At 35.7% G+C, this 26,511-nt stretch overlaps 1 protein-coding gene across 1 annotated transcript in view; it reads left to right on the plus strand.

The window, feature by feature from the left end:
- Positions 1-26,511, plus strand: part of ULK4 (unc-51 like kinase 4) — a 260,277-nt gene that overhangs the window by 187,035 nt on the left and 46,731 nt on the right. The window contains exons 35-37 of the mRNA XM_076331013.1: positions 4,042-4,208; positions 7,749-7,847; positions 16,033-16,218. Coding sequence (XP_076187128.1) covers positions 4,042-4,208; positions 7,749-7,847; positions 16,033-16,218 — 452 coding nt within the window. The remainder of the gene's footprint in view (positions 1-4,041; positions 4,209-7,748; positions 7,848-16,032; positions 16,219-26,511) is intronic.

Consider the following 26,511-nt stretch of genomic DNA (forward strand, 5'->3'; position numbering starts at 1 on the left):
CATCTTGCTAATAGGTGAGAATAAAATATCTCCTCTCAGCTTTCATTCCAGAAGGTATCATGGCACATTCTGTCCGATTAGCTGTATCATGGGCCAAAAGACTCCTTTTATCTTTTGAAAAGATTTGTAAAACACAAACATAGTCATCACAGTCCACATTCATAAAGCACTATCAGCGACGTGTTCAGTTCATTGCAGGGGTCTCTGGGCAGGAGAAATACTCTGCTGTGAACACTAGGTTTGTCAAATGCTATAAAACCATGGCTAGGAATTTTGGATGCAGTTCTTTTAATACATATCATGAATCTTGGACTGCAATTAGAACAGGTTGGTTGGTTGTTTAATTCCAGTTATGTTAATTTATAAGCACAATAATTCTAATACAAAATCCAAGTTTTGCCTTATTTTTCTGCAATATTTGAATAGCAGAGAACTGCACTGAGGCTTGGTGTTTTGAAGAACCTCCTTTTACAAATAAATATAAGGCATGACTAGTGCACTATGAAGTATTGTAGTAAATCTAAACTGTAACTATAGCTGTAAATGATATGATGTCATATATTTTAATTGCTGAAATTTGCAAATTAGTAGAGTAACAAAAAAATCTATAGTAAGTTAATTAATAAGTTTTTACTTAACTCTTTTAATAAGAAATGCCCAGCTGAAAGAATTTATGATGCATTACATTAACCCATGTAAACTGTCACTAACACTTTTCTCTTGACAAAGTGGACTGTTACCAACATACTTGGAAGTACCAGAATACTTAAAAATATGTAGCTTTTCTTAGTAGAACAATCTTCCTTGATTTAATCAAGTTTAGCTCTCCACTATGATACAGAATTCAGATTCAGATCCACCACTTCCAAAGTTCAGGACTGCATGTCATTCAAAAGCTGTACCTTTTGAATCATAGCCTATTTTACTTTCTAATGAACAGCTGAGAATTACTGCATAAGAAACTTACGTCTGTTAAGTATGTCTCAGAAATATATTGTCTGAAGTTTTTAAAGATAAATATTGTTTTAGGCATTATTGGAAATTAAGAAGCATGTGGTTCTTGAATCACTTGTAAAATCTGGCAGAAAATCTTCAATGTATCTTCTGAAACTTAGACATCCATATGCAATTTTTATATTACGATTTACTGAATTATGAATACAGATTCCTTTTTTCAGAATGACATCCTCTTTTTCAGACTATCTGTTGTGGGATTCAATTTTTGGAATGCTGAGACATGTTGTCTTTGAATTTTATAGCTACCTTTTGAGTAAATTGGTTACAGTGCCAATGGCCAAGGCCATTAAATTTCTATTGAATTTTGTCATGGTCACTGTAAATTATACCAGCTTACCAACTTTCTCTTCCAAGGGCAAAGAATGTGTATTTTGTCTTGTGGTGTAAGCAAGGAGTATATTTACATGTCTACAATTGTGGCCTCCAATTTTCATTTTGTTGTGTCATAATAAGGTATTTTAAAGATCATGTCTGGAACTTTATTTACTTGGCAAGAGGTCAGTCTGTTTTACTTTTTTATTTGTGGAACCGAGTGTTTATCAGGTTTCTGTATGAATCATGCAGTGTGTTAGGGAACATTTGCACCAGTGTTTTATTTTAGATGTCTTTGTAATAAAGTTTTGATGTGTTAAATTTTCCAAAGGTATTTTAAGTCCAGGAAAAATTTTTTTTCCAAAAATTTCCAAATTTAACATGCATATCTTTGTACATATAACTCTGTGTGAGCATGTATCTACCTATATACAATCCACTAATTCTGATGTTTTCATTAACTAAGTAAATGTGAATGTTCTGGTGTATTTCAGGTGTTCGGAGGCAAGGTTGCTAATACACATACCCTCAGAATGTAAATACTTCAAGAGAATAAAATCTAGGTGATTATATTAGTCATGTCTCGATGGGTGAGAAGAAGGTTGAGCATTCGGTTCACCTCCCCATTCACCGAACACCAGGAGTGAGGCAGTTGTGAGACTCAGGCTGGTACAGTCAAGGGAATAAACAAGTCGTTCTCTTCAAATTTGAAAGGGAAAGGATTGCAGATCAGAGTCGTGGATCCTATTGTTTCGTTCACTACTAGTCATTCCCTACTTAGTGCTATAAATGCAGAGAGGACTACTGCCTAAAAAATTCTTGATGATGACCCATACAATGCCTTCATTTGAAGGTGGCCTTCTCAGTGTTAATCTCCAAGTTACTGTTTTAAGGGTTATATGTAAGCCATCTAGAAATAATAGGGGTGACTCATTCATTTTGATGTGGCTGTGGGTTTTGTAGTCATATACAGGGAAAAACAGAGTGTACTTGGATATACCCCTGCAGGCAATTTTACAGACCTTGCTTTGATAGGGGCCAACTCTTACTGTACTGTTTTCTTAGGTTTATTCTAATTTAGCCTGGTGAAAAAAGGCATTGAATAACCACAAGTTTTGTATCGGGCAGACATACAATTATGTCTGGGTTTTTTCTTCTTGGTGGGTATCGGTGACATCACTTAAATATGTCTCTGCATGCTATCTCATTTTTATATGAAATGTTCAGAACTGCAGCAGAAACTGTACTTTAAAAAAGGAGGAGGAAATTAAATGTGTGAGATTAGACTGATATAATTTTGAGAGTTTGGTTTATGCAGACAAAAACCCAGGAAATTCAAAGCTTAGCCTGAGCTGTAGTCCATCAGTCAAACTTTTGTGGAAGAATAATGCTGGTAATCATAGAAAACACAAAAAGATGTGAGATATAAGAAGGGTGCAAGTCTTAATAATCCTGACCCATAACTGTATTCTAAATGAATGTTTTTGTATTTAATTTCCTGAGGAAAGTATGAAGGATGATGAATAGGGGAGGAAAATATTTCATGGAAGTTTAGTTAATTGATGGGGCGGGTTTCAAAGCAAAAATGGTTCAACACCCCACAGATTTGACTACTCTCAAAAGCTGAATGGTGTAATTACATATTGAATTCTACAATGTCTCACTTTAATCTTGTACTGATGTTTGTGAAAACATATACGATTACTTTTTAAAGGAGAACTTATAAAAGGAATCTTCTTACTTCAGTAAAATCAGTGAAATACTTGTCATTTTTGACAGTCATGGGGACTAGAAGCTAATATACTAATATACTACAATGTTACTACGTATGTACACCCAAGTCACAGTATGACTAATTGCCAGTTTAAAAGATGATAGTTTACAACCATAATTATGTTCTTGGTGAGGAAGAAAGTATCTTTCATTCCTTATGAAATTCTGAAAGAAAAAGATTAAGATCAAATATAATGAACTCAGTCACTTTGTATTTGAAAGTAAGAAAGATTCTGAATTGAATTGGTGTTGCCTTGAAATGGATTATATTTTTTCTTATATGTGAATTGATTTGTGGGTTAAGCAAGCTACAGGAGCTGATGTTATTAAATTCTAAAGCAGCTGAAAAAAAGTTTCAAGACAAGAAGGTATTTTCAGGAAACTTTTTACTACCACCAGTCAAACAAATCTTAATAGCATTTATGGTATAGTATTCAGTATTTCATTTATAATGCTCTTATGAATATATTTTATGTTAAGCATAACACTGTTCAATTCTACAATTAAAGCATACGGGGAAGGTTGTAATTGGCAGACCAGTTAAGAAAGAAAACTTTAGGCTCCAACCTTGATGTGTCATTTTGTAACAGCCTGGAGAAATTGCTTAATTCTTGTGACCAGAAGTGTTGTGAAGGAGACTTGTGTACCAGCATGCTACAGGAAAGTTTAGGATTCAAAGTATGTTTTTATTTAGTGAATGTTACATAATTTTCCATGTAGCTAGCAAATTTGATTGTATCAGTTTAGCTCTCTTTATGAGCTGCTCCAAACAGAAGAGGAGGTAATTATAATATTGGAGAAAAAGAGGAAATTTAATAAATATTCATAATGTATGTGAAATTTGGTTTTATGCTAATATATTAGTTTTAACTGGGCTACCTTCCACATTGTTCTTTTCCTGATAGCCTATTCTTTTTTTTGGTCTCACTTTCAATGTAGGACTGGCTCATCACATCTGTAATCTCCTAATAGAAACTGTGGCTCTGTACTTGGAGGCAGATGATAAAAGCAGCATCAAGACAGCAAATGCACTGCTTCTGTCCTTGCTTGATATTTTGCACTGCATGCTGACGTATACAGCAAACATTGTGCGCCAGACATTACAGGTATGGAATTTATTTCCTGGGGTCACCACCATTTAAAACAATTTTTTAGATAACTTCCTGTTATCCTAATAATGAAATTCCTACTATTCTGATTTTATTGAATTTTTAGTTTGGTGGAAAGAGAAGAGCATGTATTTTCAACTGCATATCACTGTTTCATGTAGTTACTCGGCTAGACTATCCATACTAGCCTCACTATATGCTGGAAACACAAGATCCTAGCTGACACTCTTGTTTCTGTACTCCATAAATAGCTTAATTCAATATTTGCTCAGTGATAGTTCAAAGCATTTTTCTTCTGTTCATTTTAAAAGAAAAAGATTACTCCATAAAAAATAGTATCTTTTTTATTATAAATCACACATGATTACTGTGCTTGAAAAGCATATGTAAACTCTGCATGTGTGCTGACAAAAGTATTTCCTCCCTTATGCTGATCAATTTGTCTTCCAAGTTTCTGTTTGAACCACTGCAAATCATGGCATTGGTAGGACTTCCTCCTCCAGTGAAGACTTCCTCCTCCTTAAAAATGGAGCACAAAAAGATACTATGCAAAGAAATTGCACATAACGCTCTTAAAAACAAAACAGGAAAAAGCATTCATCTTTTTTTAGACATGATGTTAAGCTAGCAATATTTGCTTTGTTTTTAAATGATCTGCCAAATTTCTAAGTTAGTCAGCTGGAAGTAACTTCTGTATTTAGTCTGCAAACAACACTTACTCTTCGTGTTAGGTTTTTGGTGTTCTTGGGATTATCTGCTGAAAAACAGAGAAGCCTGTTAGGTCCAATATATCTGGAGGACAGAGATTCAAAAGATTGCAGCCAGGTTGTATTGAATTTCAGGACATGGCTTCTTTATTCTGAAAATGTCCTCTTCTGTGGGGTTTTTTTGGTTGGTTTTTTGGTTGTTTGTTTGTTTTAAGAAGGTTTAATGTATGAAGTGGGTGTTGAAAATTGAGCCTTTGTTTTTTTCTACACAGGTTTACATAATCAGTTGTGTTATCAACCAGATATTTCACTAAGAGGTGTTGTTTTTTTTTTTTTAATTTTTGGAAGAAACCTAATTTAGAACTGATGGTACAATAGCTTCTAAAGTCTTCTAATAGCAGGTTCTGTAATGCATTTCAAATTTTGTAGGCTAATTGCTGATTGTCATATTGTTGGCAGCACTCCATGTAATCACAGAGAGCTAAATTCTGTACTCCATGCAACAGTGGTGAGGCCAATTATACTGGAGGACACATATGAGGAGAGAGGATCTTGCACATGGATTGGTAATATTAGTGGAACTGATGATTTTTATTTAGATAAAAAATTAAATCTATACATTCAAAGCTAAATTCTATTCTGGCTTTTCATTAATACATCAGTTGATTGATGCACTAAAACTCCAGCTCCAGTTTTGTCCATTTCTAGTCAAAGTAATCTGCTTTGCCCTGGAAGGCTAATGGGTAAAAAGAGGCAGCTGGAAAATCGAGTTTTGAAGCATAGCTCTGCCCTCTACCCCTATAGAAGTAATTTTACAGCGGTGTTACTTGCTTCGGCATACTTGTCTTGACAATACTCATCACAGGGCCCCTGTGGGTTCTACAGCTGCCTCAGTACACATGCCCTATTGAATGATAGCCATTAGTTGGTGACTGCCATTTACCGTGCATCTACATAATATTCCACTATCCATGTGGCATTAAATGCATCACTGTAGTGATAACAAATATTCTTGGATCGTTTTTACAGGTGTCTTCTGAATAAGATACCTTCTAAAACAGAACTTGAACTAGAGAATCAAATTTTCTCAGATTATCCACTTTTGAGGCTTAAGTTGACTTTTACAGATGGTACTACCTCCACTTGAATCCTTTTTATTTAAGCTTTTTATATGTAAAGTGATAACTTTATCCAGCTGCATAGGCAAAACATGACACCACTTTTCATTTGCATTTCAGTACTTTATGCTGAATGGTGCTGATAACTGTATCCAGCTTCATTCAAGAGTTTGCTCTCTGTGGTCCAAGTACTTGTGTTTTAATGGAAATGGTACAAAAGTTCAGATTAATTTGCATATCTCTTTTGGAGCAGTTTCATCATATCATGTTCCACAGCTGATCCACAGTAGCTGAAAGTAATTTGCAATCTCGATTTGAGAAGTAGACTCTAGTTAGTGACTTAATGTAGGTTTAAGCGTGGTATAGTGTGTATCCTTTATATATATGTAAAGTATAATTCCTTTAGTGATATTGTTCATTCTCTTTCCAAAGACACTAAATATATAACAGTGAAGGAAAGTAGTCAAACATCCCTGATGGAGAAAGTCTTTCTTCTCATCGAAGCACTAACCAGAAAAAGCTGTTGTAAATTTTGCTGAAGTGAAGGTGGCTTACTTCCCTTTCTTGATTAATATAAACACTCCATTTTTTTTGTCTTCTCTGTACTATGTCTTTTTGCCCTTCTTGGACTTCAGCATTCCAGGTCATTGTGGTGAGTCTCAGTGAGGGACGTACCAATGTGTCTTATTACCTGGAGAAACAGCTCTTCAGACCTCTTTTATTTCAAAATTCTTTCCAGAAGAAAGGCATTACCCTTTCAACTCATCAGTATCAACAGCGGAGCTTCAGCAGTAGTGTCTCTTGTCTCAGGGGAATTGCTCCTGCGTTCACCTAACCAAATGAAAAATCCTCAAGTGTTACACTTGGATGATGGTTTTAGGATTGAGCTTTAAATGAAACACAATGCAAAATGATTTTTAAATGTGTTCTTGACAAAATGTTTACATTTTCCTCTAGCAGCTAGACTGTATAGGGTCATGGTCCAAAACTGCTGCAAGATAATGAAGTTAAACGAAAAATCTTGCAAGCAGACCTTTCTGGTGTCCTGGGGCAGGGATGGGTCATAAATAGCACTGCCTAGGATGGCAGTGTGTTTTGATGAGGGGGGATGACAATGGTCAGAATTACAAGTAGTAACAGATCATATCACTGACTTTGGTCACTTAAGGATTTTATTTTTCCTATCTAAAAAATAAATTCTTATATTATGAATATTTCAGGATACAAAATGAGTCAGATGGGCAAAATTGGACATTATTGCTGAGAATCCTAACTTTTCAGTCACCTTGATTTTCTTGTTTTGAGTTGAACTTAAAATTGTTCCTGATAAAGGAAAAAAAAATAGTTGAACTTTACTGTTAAAATAGGCATGTCGTTGAAAGAGAAAACAAATACATAAAACATTTATGGCTTTAGAGGTATCTTTTGCCTACACAGTTTATAGCATTTTGCTGAAGAAATGTCACGTAGGTCAGTATATTCAGCCTGTGCAGAGTGGGCATGACAGCAGGAGTCCCTTTTGCTTTGTGCTTATTGTTACAGACACAGGGAGCGTAACTGCTCATTGGGAGCCCAGGAATACTTAACTAGAAAAGAGCGTACAAGTCTCCTTCAAACTTCCGTTCAAACTTCGACCACCTAATGGACCTAATTTGCTTCTCATAACGGAACAGTCACCAAGGCTGCTTTTCATTTTTTCTCATCTTATTAAGGCACAGAAATCTGGCACAGGAGGGGACACGCAGGCTGCTGAAGACCTTCTGCTTATCAATAAACCCCTGACGGACCTAATTAGCCTGCTTATTCAACTGGTGAGAATTTGCTTGTTTGTAAGCCTTTTGGAATGTTGCTGAAGTTGGAATTATTCAACTGAATTCAACATCTTAGAACTCTGTTTACTAGTTTTTCATTGTTTATAAGCTCCCACCTAGTACAAAGGAAGGACTAACAGTTTTTAAGAAATTATAGGTCGTAGTGACTTGCAGGTTACAAGTGACATCAGACTAAGTCTGTCCCAAGCGTAGAAGTAGGACAAGGGACAGGCTGCAGATTCTCAGTTGGGATACATACGTATAGCCAAATTTTAGCCCTTTAGATCTAGTGATCACTGCGTAGGGAAAGGACGGTATTCAAAATTTGAAACAAGTACTGCTACCATTAGAAAAGTCACTGTACTTAAAATTAGTTTGCAGTGAGTGATGACTTTTAATATTATTTTCTTGTTTTTGAGCCTTCTGAGTTTTTCTCAAGGGTTTAGTTTTATTTTAACATGATCCTGGGGGATTTACAAGTGGGAATGGTCCCTGGTGATCTGTAAACATCTTTGAAGTCTGTCTGTTTAAAGTCAGTCTTTTCCAGGGTTTACTAGATGTCACAGTGCTGCATTGAAATCTTCACAGAGTGCTATATTGTGGCCCTGACGCATCCCATCAGCTCAACCTCCATCATACTGTGCCAGAGATTTGTCTTGGCTCTGTGTGTAATAACTTGTAGTAGAGGAATGCTTCTTGAGCCGGACAGGGTTTTTAGAGGCTGCCTCAGCCTTTTATTCAACATAAAGCCATTAAAATGGTATGTGAGAATTTCTCTGTGGCATATCACACTATCCGTTCCAGGTTATTTCACTTAGAGGCATTTCAGATTCAGTTCTCTTCCAACCTCAAATTTTTATTTTGTTTTCATTTAAATACAGGTTTTCAGATGTATTATGATATGAATACCTGTGACTCTTTTATTATCTTTAGCACTGGCTGTCACCTTCTATTTTGGTGAAGAGTGTGATTCCTTTTTTATTAATTTTTGGCATTATACTTGTTGCTAAGTTCTCCTTTGATGGATTTTTAACCAGCTATTGACAAAAGCTTTTTGGAAATGTTCACTGAATGACCTAAGACAAAGTAACTGAATTTCAACTATATAATATTTCATCTTTATAAATTCTGTTAATTTATTTTCTGTTAATTTCTTTTAAATCACTATATATGATAAATAGTAAGACATGAAGAGATGCAAATGTTCCTTTAAAGTGAAACTAGTCATAAATTTAAATTCCATTAACTCTCTAAAGAACAGAAAATTAGAGGCTAAGCTGTACTCAGCCTATACCACCTGGAAGTCTTTTATAAGTTTTTAATTAAAGGATAGGATAATTGTATAGTTAGCATGTACTGATTAGATTCTGATTTGCCCTTGTATTTCAGAAGCATGGCTGCAAATTACCACTAGGTTTTGCTTTGTTCTGTATTTCTACAGATTCTGGTATGTTTAAAATGCTTATTTAAAATCCGCTGATTTTAACATACGGGTAAAGAGTAAAGACCGATGGTGCTGCTGCTTTTTTTGTTTGTTTTTGGTTTTGAATTTGTTAAAGATTTTGTAAAAAGTGAGGGATTTTCTGTTGTGTCTATGTGGTGTTCTTGACATACATGTGCTTGATTGGATATACAAAAGTTATTTCAGCTAAGTTTGTTACATTTTATGTCCTTTACCCATTGCTGTATTAAACATTTCCTGTTAAGTTTGGAAGAGTTTGATCAATGGAATAATGATTTTAACATTTTGGATCCACTTGTTTAAAATGTTTTATGCTCTAATCTCTTTAAATAGGACGAGATTCTTTGTGAAGTTTCTCTCAAGGTCTCTCAAGATGTATACGCTCCCTACCCCTCAAAAAGACTCAGGCCTACCTAAGCTTAAGTTCTGTGGAGCTACCAACAGTAGTTCTCTGTATTCATTGAGCTGTGTGGCTACGTAAGCCTTTATTACTGTTTTGAGGCATTTATTTCTTTGTGAACTTTATTTTCTGGAGATAATGGAGGTCTTAAATTCTGAACTAACCATCACTTTAGGATATTGAGTTAAAATTATTTTCTCTGGTTTGCTATTTCTACCTATCTTACCATATTTACAGTTTCTTATGTCACTTGGAATAATTGCTTTCCCTCATTGATATGTTTAACACTGAAGTAGTTGATTGTTCCATGCCCCATTGACTTCTCTATTTATTTTCCTCAAGTTCTACATGTTTATCTCCCTTAATAATCCCACAAAAATCAATGTGAGTTTTCTTGAAAATGTCAAAAACTTAGACTCAATTTTTCTCTTCTGTAATTCCCTTCCCTTCTGATTTACTCTCACTTAGGGCATACCAAAGCAAGTGTAGGAAACCTAGATAGCATGTAAATGAAACTTCAGAATTTTTAAGAACGTGAAAGAAGAAATAATTACAAATTCTGTCATGCAGAAAACACTGCAAATATGGAGAATTCAATACTTAATCCTATAATCAGTCTGCCTTTAATTGATCAATAAGAAGAAAATAAATTGAGCATTTAGTCTTCTGCTTGGCAGCTTTGTGTTTAAAAGTTAATTACACTTAGCTTTTTTGTGTAATGTTTCTCCACTTGAACATAAATGTCATTTGATTATTATACTGAAACTTGCAGCAATTATAGAAGATATAAAATACCTTCTACTTTTTGACGTACCATTATACTGAAATCACTTCAGTGTGGATTTTCAGAAACTTTCAGAAACCTTGCCAGTACCTATGAAAAGGAGTTTCATTTCTCTGTAGATCCTAGATGTAGATCTTCCAGTCTTTTCTGCAGCCTACCAGATTGCTGGGAGAGAACTTTTCTTGTCTTCTGGTGTTAGGCTTCTTCATTATAATATTACTAGTAAAATTTGCAGTTGATTACTGTGCTCTGTATATTACTGTTGAAAGACCAGTTAATCATGTGCAAACATGACGAGGACAAATATGAAGCCTCAGTGCACATGGATGAATGAGATGATCTCCTCTAGGTCCCTTCTGTCTCTACGTTGCACTGGCTCTAAGGCTGTGCCCTGACTTCGGTTTCAGAGCACGTGAAGGTATTTGCCAATGAATAATGAAAATGACTGCAGAAGAATGATAACCCTGTAGAATTTTATTTCACATTTCTTAGGAATACAGACGGTTCTGTGGTCAGAGTGGAAAGACATATGTTTATTTCCTGTATTGTATAATGTATTGCTGTTATTGTATTTGAAATGTTATCTGCGAATTATATTTGAAGAATTCTCTTCTACAGAGCTACCCTAAAAACCAAAAAACAATCAAACAAAACAAACCACAAAAAAAACCCCAAACAAAACCACACCAGAGGAAATATGAATATCTTGTCACAAGCGCAGAATTTCAGAATGAGGATTTAGTTTCTCAGCCATTAGGCTAGATTAAAATGTACTGAAAATATATTGTTTTTTAAAATACTTTCCCTTAGGTAGGAGGACGATGATTTTGCCCTAAGCCAAAATATAATATTTTATTTTTTCATTTAAAACTGTGCATATTTACTGATAAGAAAAGCATAATAAAGGTAGCAGATTTAATAATGTTGTTTTGCTTTTACATTTTGTTTAATGTTTGCAAAATCATCTTGCCTATGGTTCCCAGTGGTGCTTCCTTTACAGCACATTCTGTAATCACATTACTGATCTAATGAACATCTATCTCTTATCGTAATAAACTCTCTTTGTGTATAACCTCATTAATGCACTGAAATAGTGTCCCCTCCGGGTAATCCAGACAGTTTCATTGTAGCTCTAAAATTAGATGCTGTAACAACTCCAATGGTGTGAAAACTGCCACTTCAGCTCAAATGATCACACGTTTCTTGCCATGGTTTGCAATTCATGAACACACTGCAAGTCGGTTAAAAATGAAGGCATTTTTGACAACAGACTGCAGAAATATAGATGTGTAATAACAAGAAACTTCCTGCTCTTCACCACATTAACCTTAAAATACACAGAGTAGGTTCCATCTAGAAAGGAAGAAAAGTAGAATTTTATGTTATGAGCCTGTTTACAGGAGGTTATAACATGGCCATAAAAATTAAGTAAAAAGTAATACACAATCTTCATTGCACAGAAGTCTTGTCATGAGGCATTATTTTGAAATTTTGAAGTGAAAAATAAATCTATAGTTCTGAGTTAGAGAACGGCAAAAATTATGGCTTTAGCTGTTCAGTAATTTATTTTAAGGTGCTGGATTTTCTTCAAGCTATACACTAGCGCAGAATATTAACAGCTGCAAGGAGAACGAGTGCTAACGTTTCTACCTTGCTGAAGGGCTGAATCCATAATCCCCTCTAACACTGATAAAGCAAAAAGAAACGAAGGGCCACTAGAGTTTTTTCATGTAATTATGAAATACCAAGGGGCAGATATTTTCTTAAAGAGTTAGGACTCTAGTTTTTCATGGGTTTCTCCTCCCCTGAAAGAACAAAAACTTAAGTAGCCGCTGTCATGAAAAACTATAAATGCATTTCAAAGGCTTGAAATTTATTTCTTCATATCAAATGGAATTGTTATGATTAGAAAAATAATCAGAATACTGTTCCAGCTGATTAAGAGATGAACCATCCACCTATATTCGTTGTCTAGCAACATGATTCTAGCTTTGCTGTTCTTAGACATGAGATACTATTTACTTGAAAGCTAAATTTTCATTCCTTGATTTTCTATATTTACAGATATTTATTATATTTTCAGTCATTGCTTTTGTTCATACCAATAATTTTTTTCAGATCCTGTACTCTTTATAACCGTTAATGAAAGTACTAACACTGACTGGCAGCCATTGTTAAATTTCAGGTTACCAACTTAAGGCTTTTGACATCTAAATCACTACTTGTCGGTAGGGAAACAGCGAAATGGTGAGAGTTATAGAGAAAAATGCTGATGTGGACATACTTAAATAGGGACACTGCTGAGAGTTCCTCTTCCACCTTAATTATTGATTGGTTAGACTGTAGGCCAATGATTCTCATCCCCTCCAGAGTACATACGGTCTTTCCTGTTCCCAGCTTGTTTTCCTATTCATCCAAGACCTATGCTGTTATTGTTTTACCCTGCAATTTTCCAGGATGACAGCAACTTGCTCCCCGAACTCTAGATAGCACTGAAGCTCAGACAGACTCTGGTGAAGCAGAGGAGCAGAAGAGCCTGAAGTACAACAGGCAATGAAGGACTTCATTGGCATTTGTGATTAAATAGGATGATGTCATGGCTGGCAAATACTGTGAACACTGGAGTGATACTGGTGGCTAGGTTTGGAGGATGGTCACTGACAGCTTGATATCCTGTGAGGAGCAAGCCTATCTGATGCCAAGACATATTGGATGGAGAGATTCAGGGACTTCCTTTCTCTTGTTGAGGGACAAAGAACAGCAGCAACAGTGATAAAAGGTTGGGCATGCCAGGAGGAGATAAGCAAAGCCATTGGCCCAATCCCAGCTCCCTCTCACCTAGGGCAAAATGTTGCAGTGTCTCACTAATGGGGGACTCCTGCTGAAGACAGCCTTCCTTGGGAATAATGCTAACAGGCTGGACTTGCTCATTTCCTTCCTTGAAAGTCATGTACCCTCCTGGTGTCAGGAAGAACTGCAAAGGTCATGGTGCTTTATGTATTTCTTCACTCAAGGTTGTTGTAGGGGCAGTCCTCTGCAGAGATTGACACCTTTCCACTCCTCTGATATTTAGTCAATATCTCAGGAAAAAACCTTGGGAACAGTCTCACTTCCAAGTATGGCTGTTGTGATTACTGATTACACATGGGATTTTGTGCTTACGGAGCCCAGGGAACTAGCCTCCACTGCAATACCAGGGCAAGGACATATCTGCCCAAGTGTTCACTGATTTTTTATTTTTTATGTTTGGTTAGCCCACAAACAACATTTGAAAATTGAATATCGTTCTTGTACTGTGATTTTCTTCAGGGAGTGGTTGATATACCTGCCCACACTGATCTAGTAAGAAACTGTAAGTTAGAGTGCTGCTTTTAAAAGGGATGAGAAAGATATGTTAAAATAGTTTATTTTTTCCTTCCTTTATCTAATAGCGTTTTTTTTTTTTTTTCAGTGAAGGAAATACAAGTTGGCTTAAAGCCTCCAGTGAGATCAGTGGAATTTTTTTTTACTTGATAAGGATTGAAGATATAAACGGAGCTATAAAGCTTGTTACTATTTGTAGCTTTTCCTCTTTTTTAGCCTTGCTATTTATGTTGATGATGTTATTAGATAATTCTGGATGTTGGAAAGGAAACAAATAGGTGGCATTTAGATTGGAATGAAGAAAGACCATACAGCAAAACTGTGGAAGAAGTAGCTGCTGTGGTCCTGTCACTTGCATAGCATTAGGTCAAATAGAATGTGGTATGTCTTGGGGCTATGTATTCAGAGCTTACATCTCAGTTCAGTCTGTTTTAAACAGCCAGCTCTATGAAGCTAATGGAAAACAGGATTGTATTTGCATGCAGATCCCTGGGGAACTGCTTCTTGAATATTTAAGGACTATATGTCTGATGATATGTTTCCAGATTGCTTTAAAGTAACTGTATGGGTTTTCCTTAAAAGGAAAAAACTTGGGAAGTTCATACTGCAGATTAAATAAGTAATCATTATTGAAGTGGTTTGGCATATTATATAAATGGTTGGACAGATTATATAAATTGTTTCCTTTTATTGTCAGTAAGGATAGTCTGTAACTGTACTTTAATCTAGCTTTGTATTTAAATAGTATTTTTGGAATTAAAAAACTGAGTAGGAGTGATGAGGTGTTTTTACACTTCTATACCTTATTGGTTAAGACCACCACTGGTATATTTTGTTCAGTTCATAGATTGTAAGGCCAGAAAAGGCTATTGTAATCATTTAGTCTAGGATCTCATATAACACAAGACGTAGGACTTTCCTAAATTAATTCCTCATTATAGTAAAAGGTTTTGGGGTTTTTTTAGAAAAAAACTATTTTTGTGATATATAAATTGCCTGTGATGGAGAATCTTTCTCAGTTCTAAGAAAGTTGTTTCAGTGGTTAATCACTCTTATTAAGGAAAGAGAGAAAAAAGGAAATCAAATTATTATCTTCTTTCTAATCTGAATTGCTTTGTCTAAAGTTTTGCGCTATCGTCTCTTACCAGTCCTTTTTCAGGTAAAGGAATTAACCTATCATCAGCCTGCTTTTTCTCACATGTAACTGAGAGAATATGATCAAGTGCCCTTTAACCCTCCCTTTGATAAGCCATAGACATTGAATTGCTTCAGTCCTTCGCTGTTATGTTTTCCAGTCTGTCATCCTCTTGCCTGTTCCCAAGAAACCTCTGTGATTTTTTTCACTAGCTTTCGTGAACTGTCTGCGCATTGCATTCCTGTTGTCATTCCAACAATGCCAAATACAACCATAATATAATATCTCTACTCATTATTGTACTTTCTCTCAGAAAGTACTCTACTCAGATTGTACTTTCAAGAAAGGTATAAATCATTTTGATAGGGGTGTCATACTACCAGAAGCTCATTTAAAGATGATTATTAGCCATGCCCCCAAATCTTTTCCATAATTTTGCTTCCCAGGAAAGAGTTTTTCCATCCCATTGCTAGGGCCTGCTCCAGTGTCTGCTCTTCAAAGGAGTGCAGAAAAGCTGGAATTCAGGAAAATATTTTAAATCTGCAAAATGTACCTCCTATGTGACTACTTAAAATCCATTAAATAGCTAGATAGCCTGTACTCTACCTCAACCAGAAGCCATAGACTTGATTTAGAAATAATTAAATGAAGTTTTATGGTGTGCATTATGTAGAATATTAGACATCATGGCTATAATGATACTTTCTGCTATTACTACTTCTATTTAAAGTGAAATACACCACCTGAAAATAACAGAGTTGAGAGCAACATTTTCAGTGCTTTTATGATGTCGCTATAGATAGGCTATTTGATAGAATCATAGTGGAGACATTGTTATACTATTGCTTAAGAACAGATATATTTTACTTATATTTTCATCACTTTATTAAGCTTAGTTTAATGGAATTTTGAGTCAGTCAGCTAGAAATTATTCTTTCCTGGCACAATGCAAATGTTAATACTCTTCCAAATCCCCAGCAATATGCAATTTTTCTGAAATTGGAATTTGATTTTTGTTTGTTCATTTTTGTTCATTTTTAGCTTCCCAGTGAAGATACTGAAATATTTGAGAGTGCCTCACAGTGCTTATCATTGCTGGTTCAGCTGTATGGAGGGAACAGTCAGGAGAGTATGTCTCCAGAAAACATGGACAGCTTTGCTGAAGTACTGAAGTCCAAAAAAGATACACGACAACTGAAGCTTTTGTTGAGAATTATAAAGAGACTGGTGAGTCAGCTTCTGAACATTTTAAAAGTCCATGTGTTTCTTTTATATCACTGGATAATTTTTGGCTGTTTTTTTCCTCTTAAAGTAAAAAAGAATATAAAAGAATTTTGAAAACCAAGTATGTGAAGTTAAATTTCATGTCTTCACATTTCAGTTAACTTCTCTGGAGAAGATAGCCTTCTACACTTAAAACCTCTTACAAAATGGTTGTTGGATTTCTCCTATTTCAGTTAACCATTCAGCTATTTAAATAACTCATGTTATTTATGTATTTGTTTAGTACTTCAGCTTTATGAAGTATTGGAGCAATTTTCTGAATGCCTTCTGAAAGAACTAACCTTGTAGCATTAAATAGCTGTTCAGAAACACAGTGCTTGATTTCATGGTAAATAAAATGCCATTTTGTACTTGAAATAGGTTTGTGCGTAGACTGTTGACTCCTCATTCTCACTGAGCAATAAGGACCACTTCTGCTGGAGTGGTTGTAATGTAGAATGCCAATCAGTGGGTATCGTTCAGGGGCTTGGTTTGGTAATGTTATTGGTGTTATTCAATTCTGTCATGCTCTGACATGGTGGTATGACAGCAGTCTTGTGTCTTTCAAGTAGCTTAGGTGGAAAACCTTCTGTACCTGTAACATTCTCTCAGATAATAGTATGTTTTTTATCTTGAACTGTCTTGATAAGAAGCTTTGCCTGCATTGTCACCTTGCCTTGGTTGATTACTTCACCCTTTACTCTCCAAAAGCAGGAGTTTTCAATTAAAAGAGGGTAACTTCCCCAGTGTAAGAGGCAGAAGACACTTGAATTTTGCAAGTACAGTGCTGGCTACTAGAGTAAGGCCATAATCAATGGCAGCAGGAGTTGTCCCACTTTACAGAGTTAAGAGGAAGCAACCCTTTTTGTAGAGCTTTCGGAGCTGTTCCTGTCCTCGTTCTCCTGCCTGCTGTATTTACATCACAGGAAAGTAAACACCATACCCTTCTTCCCAGTTTTGCTCAGTCCTATCTCTCCCTAAAAGAAGCATGAATATATAAAATTAAAATTGAAATGATGTTTAAAATTCATAATTTCTCTCATTCTTGACATCATCTCAGGTTTCGCTCCTTTATTTTCTCATGCCTTTCCTGAAAAGACAATTCTAGCAAAGATTTTTTTAAAGACACTTCCTATTGATTTTTGCTTGTTTCTGTGCTTCTCTTTCTGTGTAATTGTTGTGCTGCGTAGAACTGGTTTTTGCTTTTCCGCAAAAGCAGTAAGAGAAAAGAGGCAACAAAGTGTGAGGAAAGGAAAGAGAAATAAGGCTGCAATATACATATCTAGATTATTTGATTTTAGCATAGCTACAGACTTGTTTCCTTTCCCTCCGTTTTGAAGACTATGGTTCAAAAGTTGACCTAGCATGCAGGATATTTAACACAGAAACTTCTGTTGATTATCTTAAGAGAACAAAGCTATGCTATCACCTTTTGAATCTTGCAAGTTCCTGTACTTTTAGATCTCTCCTTTGTATACCAGTGATACTGGTACTTGTTATTTATAATATCAGGCATAGATTTTCTGTAATTATTTTAATGAGATCATAGGATTTCTTTTGAAAGCAGGGTTCATAGATAATTTGACAGATTATTTAATAAATTTTACATTATTTCTCTAAACCTTAAAAAGTCCTGTTCAGAGGAGATGATTATCTTGTCAAAATTGTCATAATCACAAAAGGCATTGAAATATAATCATATCTGTTTAAGAAGGATTCAGCCCACATCAGCTGTTCATGCTGAATTTTGAAGCCTGGAGCAGTGTTTTTCTTTTTTTTTTAATATCTGAGCAATATTTTAATAGAGGGATCGTTAAGTGTACCGATTTCCATTCTTGCCAATCAGTGTTTGTGCAGGGCATCTTTCCAATCTGTGGTCATGTTAACTTTGTTGTTACAGGCACAAGTATTGCTTACGTAAGACAGGAACATACAAAAAGAATTCTATGTGTTTATGCTATAGCTGCCTTTATAGCATGTGTTTCTGGAAATAAGGAAAAGGCATAGCAGTATGACTAGTTAATCTTTGTCCAAGTGTTACGTATGACTCGAGTGAGCCAATGGAGACAGGTGTCTCAATTTCAGTCTTCAAGTTAAAGCACGTCACAGAATTTGTTGATGTACAAGATGACCTTACCTTGATGAAATGGAAACTTTTATCTATGTGTTGTTTTAATTTAATAATATTCATTCATTAAGTTTTATCTCCAGTGGTTGGAGGGGTTTTTTTGGACAAAGTTGGCAGTTTGTTTTGAGTTTTTTGGGGTTGGTTTTTTTTTTTTTTAAATAGTTATTTTTCATTGTCAACTTTGACCAGCAAATTGACTGCAGGGCAATATGAACTTCTTGCAACACTTTCTTCACTGATTTTTGCTCTACAATTTTGTTACATTCATTTATTAAACAGAAATAAAGATATAGGCCAGACTGGGGGGAAAAAAGTATCTTTGTACACACTTATTAATAAAATCGCCATGAACAGCCCTTTTTACAGGCTTTATTCTGCTGTAAGAAGAAATCATTAGGAGTGAAAACCAGAAAAAATATGCTTTGAGCTAACTTTTGTAACTGTGTAAGTAAGGCTCATTTAAAAGCTTTAAAAAGGCAGCATTGACTGTCTTCTTTCTGTTTTTTTTTATAATCACCTCTTAGCTTTCAAAGCTTTTGGCTCTGTCAGGCCCAGGTTAACCAGTCTTTTTCAAGAATGTTCTCTCACTGGCATTGACATAATGGACAGAAACTGAATAAAATTACTGAGTCAAAGAAACAGGGTTTGATGGTTTTGGTTTTTTTCCCCTTCAGCCCTTTTACTAACTCTCTTGTTCTGGTTGCTTCATCTTGGGTTAGACAATACTACTATTCAGATATTCTTCATCTTTTTTAGCAGAATTTGTGTAACCGATCAGTGACGTCAGGGGAGTGATCTTGTCCCATTCTTTGGTTCTCAGAGCCTCTCCTGCCACCCTTTATGGAAACCATGATCTTACCACTTCATCTTTTCTATGAAGATATAGCGCATCTTATTACAGTCCAGTAAATCATCTAGATTAAAGTATGTCTTTGTAAAGTGGAAGAAATTTTCATTTGGGAAGCAAATAGTTCAATTTTTGCCTGCTTTACTGAGAAGTTTTTCATTTCTTTTTTTCCCCAGAGGAAAAAAAAATCTACCTGCGATCTCAATTTACCATCTAGTATATAATGTAGAGGCAAATGATTATCACCAGAATTTTTATAGAACTAGCCAATATCTCCACTGGACACATAATCACTGTGGGATTACAGCTGGGCACTGACAAATAAAATGCTTCAGCTTTCAAAACAAGAGAAGACTTTTTTATTCCATCTGGTAATAAGGAAAAATTCCTCTGAGAAAAATGAATAAACATCAGGCTTTAACAGGCAATTCTGCACTCACTGTGGAGAGTGAACTTTTGTTTTGTGACTTTTACCTTAAGTACTTGTCAGAAAGTATATTTGAATTCTACCTAAATCACACTTTTTTTTTTCTTCTGATCATCTTTCTAGAACCTCATTTTCACTAATTTGTGTATCTTAACTGTCAGAAAGTTGATCATCCTTTATTTGTGAGCAGCTAAGACATTTAGGATGTCATTTGCATGTCAGATACCCTGTGGGGGATACATATAAGGATTTCTCAAATCGTATTAGGCTGTGTAGTAAAGATGTTAAGGCTAGAATGACAGTATTTGAGCTGTGGCAAAGGTCCATAACTTTCTTTAATTTCATTGTAGGACTGTTGAACACTAATTTGCTTTCCCTGCGAGTTTGGGCCACAGCTACAGCATCACTATATACCTGCAGGCAGATTTACTATCCTGTTTCCAATGAACCAAAGCCTGAGGAACCACTGGTCACTATGTCTGAAATATCATTCAAATCATGTGTCCCTAAGTATTTCTGTCACGTAGATAGTAACTCTATCATCCTGAGTTTTATACAGAGATGTGCTGAGTTTGCATCTCTTGAACTGACAGCTGTGTGTTTGTGTATTAAAATATATGTATGTATTTTTTTACTGTGATAGTTCCCAGATTAGGTCCTCATTGTATTAGTCACTGATCATGCATTATGAGGAAAGACATTTAGAGCTTGAAGAGATATACAGTCTGAGTAGCACAAATGTTTGATTTAGGGTTCTGCAATCCCTCTGAAGTCGAACTTCTTGCTGGAGATTTGCTCCTCAATAGATTCCCACAAGTACGTCTGCAGAGAGCTTGCCTCAGAGAAGGTGAAGCAAAATCCCAAGAGATTTTCAGATAGCATCCCTTTTACGGCTTCAGCTCCGAGGATTCAGCGCCACAAGGAGGTGCTTGTGTGGCAATTCCCAGCTGAGTCTGCTTTCCCAGAGTCTTACAAAGCTGAGGGAACCTGTTGGCATATCTCCTGCCGCGAGAGCACAGCGCTCTCGAATAGGCTCAGTTAGCTGGAGAAAAACTTCTTATGCATCTTTCTCCAAACTTGAATCTTTTAAGCATGCCTTTAATTAATTTCATTAATTACTAAGGTAATCCATAATATTCCATTGCTCTAAGGAATAACTTTATATCGAGATGCTTGTTAGACTGTGAATACAATACTCAGCTGTAGGTTGCTCACATGTATAGGTATACTCACTATAAATGCATGTGGTGTTATATATGTTTTCCTTAAATTACGTATCTTTTTAAAATCCGGATGACTCTTATATGAACAATTTCTATCCTTCATTAGTATTAGCCTCTTATTTTCAAGTTGTTACCAAGCCTTCATCCCTTCTTTATAGACCATCTTTTGTTGGCTTCAGTCTAACAGAATAATGTCCCTGGGTAGGACAGAGCAATTCATTAGACACAAACAACTTAAGATCCCCCCAAGAAGAAAAAGCTAATCAGCACTAAGATACATTATGCAGACCATAAACAGGACGGGTTTCTCAAAATGCTTTGAAGAAAATACATGGGAAGGATAATGCCTCTCCACCCTTCCCGCCGTGCGGGGAAGCTCCCTCTATTTGCACGCTCGGACAGGTCTTTGTTTTAGGGTTTTAATGAAATCGGAGAGAGTCCCCAGAGATTAGAGACAGGGAGGCCTCCAGCACCCGCTGTTGCTTGGCAGCCTTCTGCCATGGCACTTCCAGGCCCCACCATACCTTGTGGGGGAATCGCCCGGTCCTGAGGGAGACGGCTCTCCTCCTCCTCCGCTTCTGGGTTTTAATCTGGTCGCAAAGCTTTTAAGCATAGCTTTTTGAATTTGCGTATGTTTTGACTGAAATACAATCTAATGACACTCCTTTAAAAAAAAAAAAAAGTTACAATGTCCCTGATGAATATGAGCAGTCGGCAGGGATATTTGTGAGTCAGAATTGCTGGGCCAGGCCCTTCCCTTTGGTCAAGAAGCAATATATTGAGTTTACAGAGAAGAGTTAAGAAAAACTGGTTTAAATTACTCAGAAGGTGAATGCAGCTAATCACAACTACTCTAATACAATTTAAACAACAATTAAACAATTATTTAAATAGAGCTAGTATAGTGTAATTTAAAGAAATTCAGCATTTGGTGGGCATAGTTCTCTTGCAGCACAGCCCCTTTGCTGTACTTTGTGGTTTACTGGACAAAGAATTGAGCCAATATTGATTAATTTATCTGAGTAATTTGGATTTTTTTTTTTTAAATCTCACTTAAGCTGTATTTTGAACTTTGTGTTCGGTTTATAATGTCCTATGGGCTCTACTAAATTCTCATGGAAATGAAATATTGTACTTCCATCATTAAACCCTGATGGAAGATTTTTGTTAAGCTTAGTAAAGCATTTTCGGTAGCACTAAGAAGGAAAACATTTAGTCAATGAAAGTGTGATTTTTTTGAATAGTCAAAACTTAATAATATCCCCATTTGTTCTCAGACATTCTATGAGCAATACCAAGTCCTAAAATATGGATTATTTAATTTATAATTATTTACTTGATACTAAGAATAACATAGCTTTTCAAAAAGCACTTTTTTTAAAGTATTGTATGAAAATGTTATTTGTATGTCTAGTAATACTTAGGATATACAGATGTGAGAGGGATACTGTAGTTGATTATCATTCAAGATCCCATGGCATTCTTTATAGTAGTATACATGGTTAATTTTAACTTGACTAATTACACTCTGTGTATTGAAATCCAGGACACAAATTTTCATTGTATAGGTCTGATAAGAATTTTCATTTTTCATCTGAAATGGTTAGATACTGTTTCACCTTAGAGGCATATGCACGTTTATGACCTGTGTGCCTGGCTTATGTAGCTTGTGAAGGGCTAAATTCAGGCTCATTTATACTTTGTGTAACTCATGGAGTGTTTTCAGGATGCTGAGAAGTAGTACAATATGTTAGCACTGTCCTTGACTTCCTCTTTTTTTGACATTTGCATCCTATGGTTTCTACTGGAGGAGAGCGAAGAATGTTTTGGTATTTAGATTTACACACTTGGTTAGAGCACTGAAAGAATTTTAATAGGCCTTTTCTGTTTCTGATTAGCCTTCCTTTTCATTTACCTCTTTGAATTTTACAGTATCTTTCTTTCAGTTGGCCAAAATTCTTAAGCGCAGCATTCTAAAGTTATATACTGATGGGTTTTTTTCCAGTACTTACCCTTCTGTCTTATGAAATTAAACAGAACAAGTATCCATGGGTAAGTCTCAGTCACTGATGCAGTCCCTGGAATTCTTATCTTCCCCTATCTTGTCACTTTTGATCCTGTCCAGAAGTTCTGTGGCTGATACCAGATTGCAGAAAACTTTGCTATTTTTTGACCCAAAGCACTAGATGGTACAGGAATGCTCTGCTTATTTCTTCTCATAGAAAAGGCAAATATTTAAATCTCGATAAGATTGTGCAGGCTTATAGGATCAATTATTTCTGGCTGCATCAGAATCCTCTTCTGCTGTGTGGATTTTGTACTTCTCTGACTACGCTTGCTCTAATTCACTTTATGTGGTATAGTTTGTATCCCTGTGTATGTATAACCGTAAACACAGTGTATTTTCTTTTTGTATGTGACTTGGGCTATTCTTAACTCAAAGTGTCAAGAAATTCTTAACAACTGTGAGAATTAAAATTTTATTTTAATTGGATCTAAGCTGAGATTTTTTTTTTTTTTCAGCTAATCACTGGACTCCATGAGCCTATTCTATTAAAAATACTAGGCTTCATATAATGTGGTACATCAAAACCTTAAGTAGTGATACATAAAGTCAGATGGTGACGAAGTTTTATGCAATTAACTTACCATTTTGGGGGTTGTATAGGAGTTTGTATAGCTTGGAAGCTTTTGGTTAAGAAAATATTTACTGGGACTTCTAACTTTTGATGTGATTTAGGTCCCACCTTTTGCAGCTGGTGATATGTCTGGAATATCCATAGTTATCTTAATCTAGAGGTGCTGTTTTGTTTTATACATTGACACCTCTGCAATGACTAATTTGCGGTCAGTGTTTTTACTGTAACGGTGAAGTGCTTTCTCCATGTCGAAGAGAGCACACTATCTTTCATCTGGTATTTCCACCACATAGACAAACACCTGCTTTGCTAGCAAATCATATATTGAGTTCTCACGCTCCCAACCTGGAATTTCAAACAGAGGGCTATTTTAATGCCTTTCCTTCATTTTTCTTTAGTGTTTGTTTGATGCTGACAACTTTCTAATATACAGCTGGACGGCTCCTACTCTTGCTGCTTTCTGCTTTGTCCTAGCAGTGTAATGTTTAATATTACTCACCTACCTTCATAAGCTACTGTGATGTTTAATGTTTATAAAATATTTCATGGTCCTCAGATAAGGATTAGTAAATATCAACATTTTTCTAAGAGGATCAACCAACACCAATTGAATAGAATTAAATTATTAAAAATATTTTCTCAGCTTGAATGTTAATACCAGGTTGCACATATTTCCAGGGTCTGTAGCATTAATGGGAGTGTATTAGCAGTATTTGCTGCTTTTATTATTGTTATAACTGAATTGCATTAGTGCCCGTAGACCAGGACCTCATTGTGGTAAGCTCAATGCAAGCACAGTAAAATGTCATTTCTTGCTCCAGAGAACAATCCAGCTTGTTTCCTGTGTTCAAAATAAGCTCAAGGAATTGCCTGAATGTGACTCTGCCAAATAGGAAATAATTTGACACAAAGATGACCATCCTAGATAAAACAGATCCTTGGGCAGTGTTCAGTTCTGTGCAAGCAGGAATGGGAATTTAACTAGTTGCTCCTGATTATTAATACAAAAGTATCTTCATTTTATTTCAAATTTAAATTCTTATGGTCACAAGACTCTCAAAATCCCTAGTCTTCATGTGAGGCTGTTACCAGAAACTAAAAGAGTTTTGAAAGATTTTGATTGCCCATGTTGAAGATGAGATACAGGTACACATAGAAACCAGGTTTACTATGACTTTTTGCAAACTCATATTGCAAACCCTTCAACAAAACCTCCCTTTTTTACTACATCTGTTCTCTTAAACTCAGTCTCCTTGCTGACAAGTTTACTGAGGGTGAAATAGTCTGTTACATTTCAGCATGTAAGCAAAATTTTAACTACCATGTACCAGGAGAAAATCTAATGTAGGAATTAGATTCCCTACTGGAAAAGAGTGGTCCTTCCTTTGACTTCTAAATCACCTAGTACTGGACAGTCACAGTAAAAGGTCTTGACACACCCTCTTTGTTAATCCTCAGTGCTCTCTTATTTTCCTTGCCAATGTTTCTATCTATTGATTTTTTAATATATTTCAAGTTCTGCACTTTAATATGGCATCTGACAAACATTAGCTGTGTTTCACTTTGTCTAGATCCTTACCCTCTTCATCTTACAAGGCTGGAGCACTGCTGAGAAGCTGGTGTTTTCAAAAATCTTGCCATGAGCAAATCTGCACATTACACAGAGCTTGATTTAATAGCCAGTGTGTGGATGCAGATAAACAGGCAATATAGTTGAAGTGATTAAAGGGGTATATTGTAGAGGGAGACAGTCCTTGGCCATCAGGCTGTGAGGATGTGGGACCCTGAGGCATATGAATTAGGCAAAGGAGACAAATAGACCGATAGGACATTTCAGATACGGGTTGTCTGTCAGATGGAAATTGTGAGTAAAAATAAGACATAGATACAACAAAAGTATGCTGGTCGTGATAATGAGACCAAGCAATATGACCATATAAAGCAAAAGGAAGGCAGTGTTTAAGGAGTTAGAGATTGTTGGAAAGATCAAAAATGAAAATTATTTTAGAAACATCAGTCAAAACACACATGCAATGAAAGAAAACAAAACACTTAAAGTTTTTTTCCCTGGATATCTCATGCATCTAATGGTTGGTTGACATATTCGTTAACATACGAATGCACATAAAATGCATACATGAAAAACATAACATGCACATAAAAGTGCATACTTTTAAAGTTCCCCAACAGAGGGCCCATGCTCACATACTACTCCCTGGCAATGCTAACTGTATCTGGGCATTATGAATATGGTGCTGCACAATTTCAGATGAGCGCATGATTCATTTAAGTGTTCTGAAACAAGGTTATGTTTAAAAATAGCATTTGTGTGTATTGAGGTTAGACTTTCGGTAGATTTCTACAGTAACTGACCCCCTCTCCCAAGTTCAAACAGTGATTCAATCCAGCATCTTCAGTGATGAAACCTCCACATTTTAAATTATGAAGACTCTACTAGTTAAACATTTCTAAAGTGCCCAGTGCTGTCACTTCTTTAAACTATTAAAACGTAATGTGTTTATACGAACATCATTATAAATTTATAACAAATTTAATTTGTGGTGATGCAGTGGTCTATGGGCTGTGAATTACTGTCCTAAATTTCACACAGCAGATGCTTTCTCTGGGATGCAATGACTAGTTGATGAGTTCATATGATGCAGCATAAGAATATCTCATAATTTGCATACCAGCTCTACTCTGCTTATACCGTTTGCTCTTTTAGACCTTTCAGGGGGCATTTTAAGAGCAATGAAGTTGACACGCAATCCTTAGTCTTGTCAAAAGCAGATGATTACCTAAATCCTTTAGTATCAATAAAAGAGTACTTCTTCCAGTAATATGTAGTGGTCATTTAGAAATGGATCAACAGATGCATGTAATTTTATAGTATCCAAATAGCTCCAATGAGTTAAAATTCATTTTTTAAGGAAATATACTGGTGTACTTAATTGCAAGAGAACTCTTGTAGAGCATAACCCCAGTATACATTG

This window comes from Aptenodytes patagonicus, chromosome 2, assembly GCF_965638725.1.
Source record: "Aptenodytes patagonicus chromosome 2, bAptPat1.pri.cur, whole genome shotgun sequence".
Taxonomy (NCBI): domain Eukaryota; kingdom Metazoa; phylum Chordata; class Aves; order Sphenisciformes; family Spheniscidae; genus Aptenodytes; species Aptenodytes patagonicus.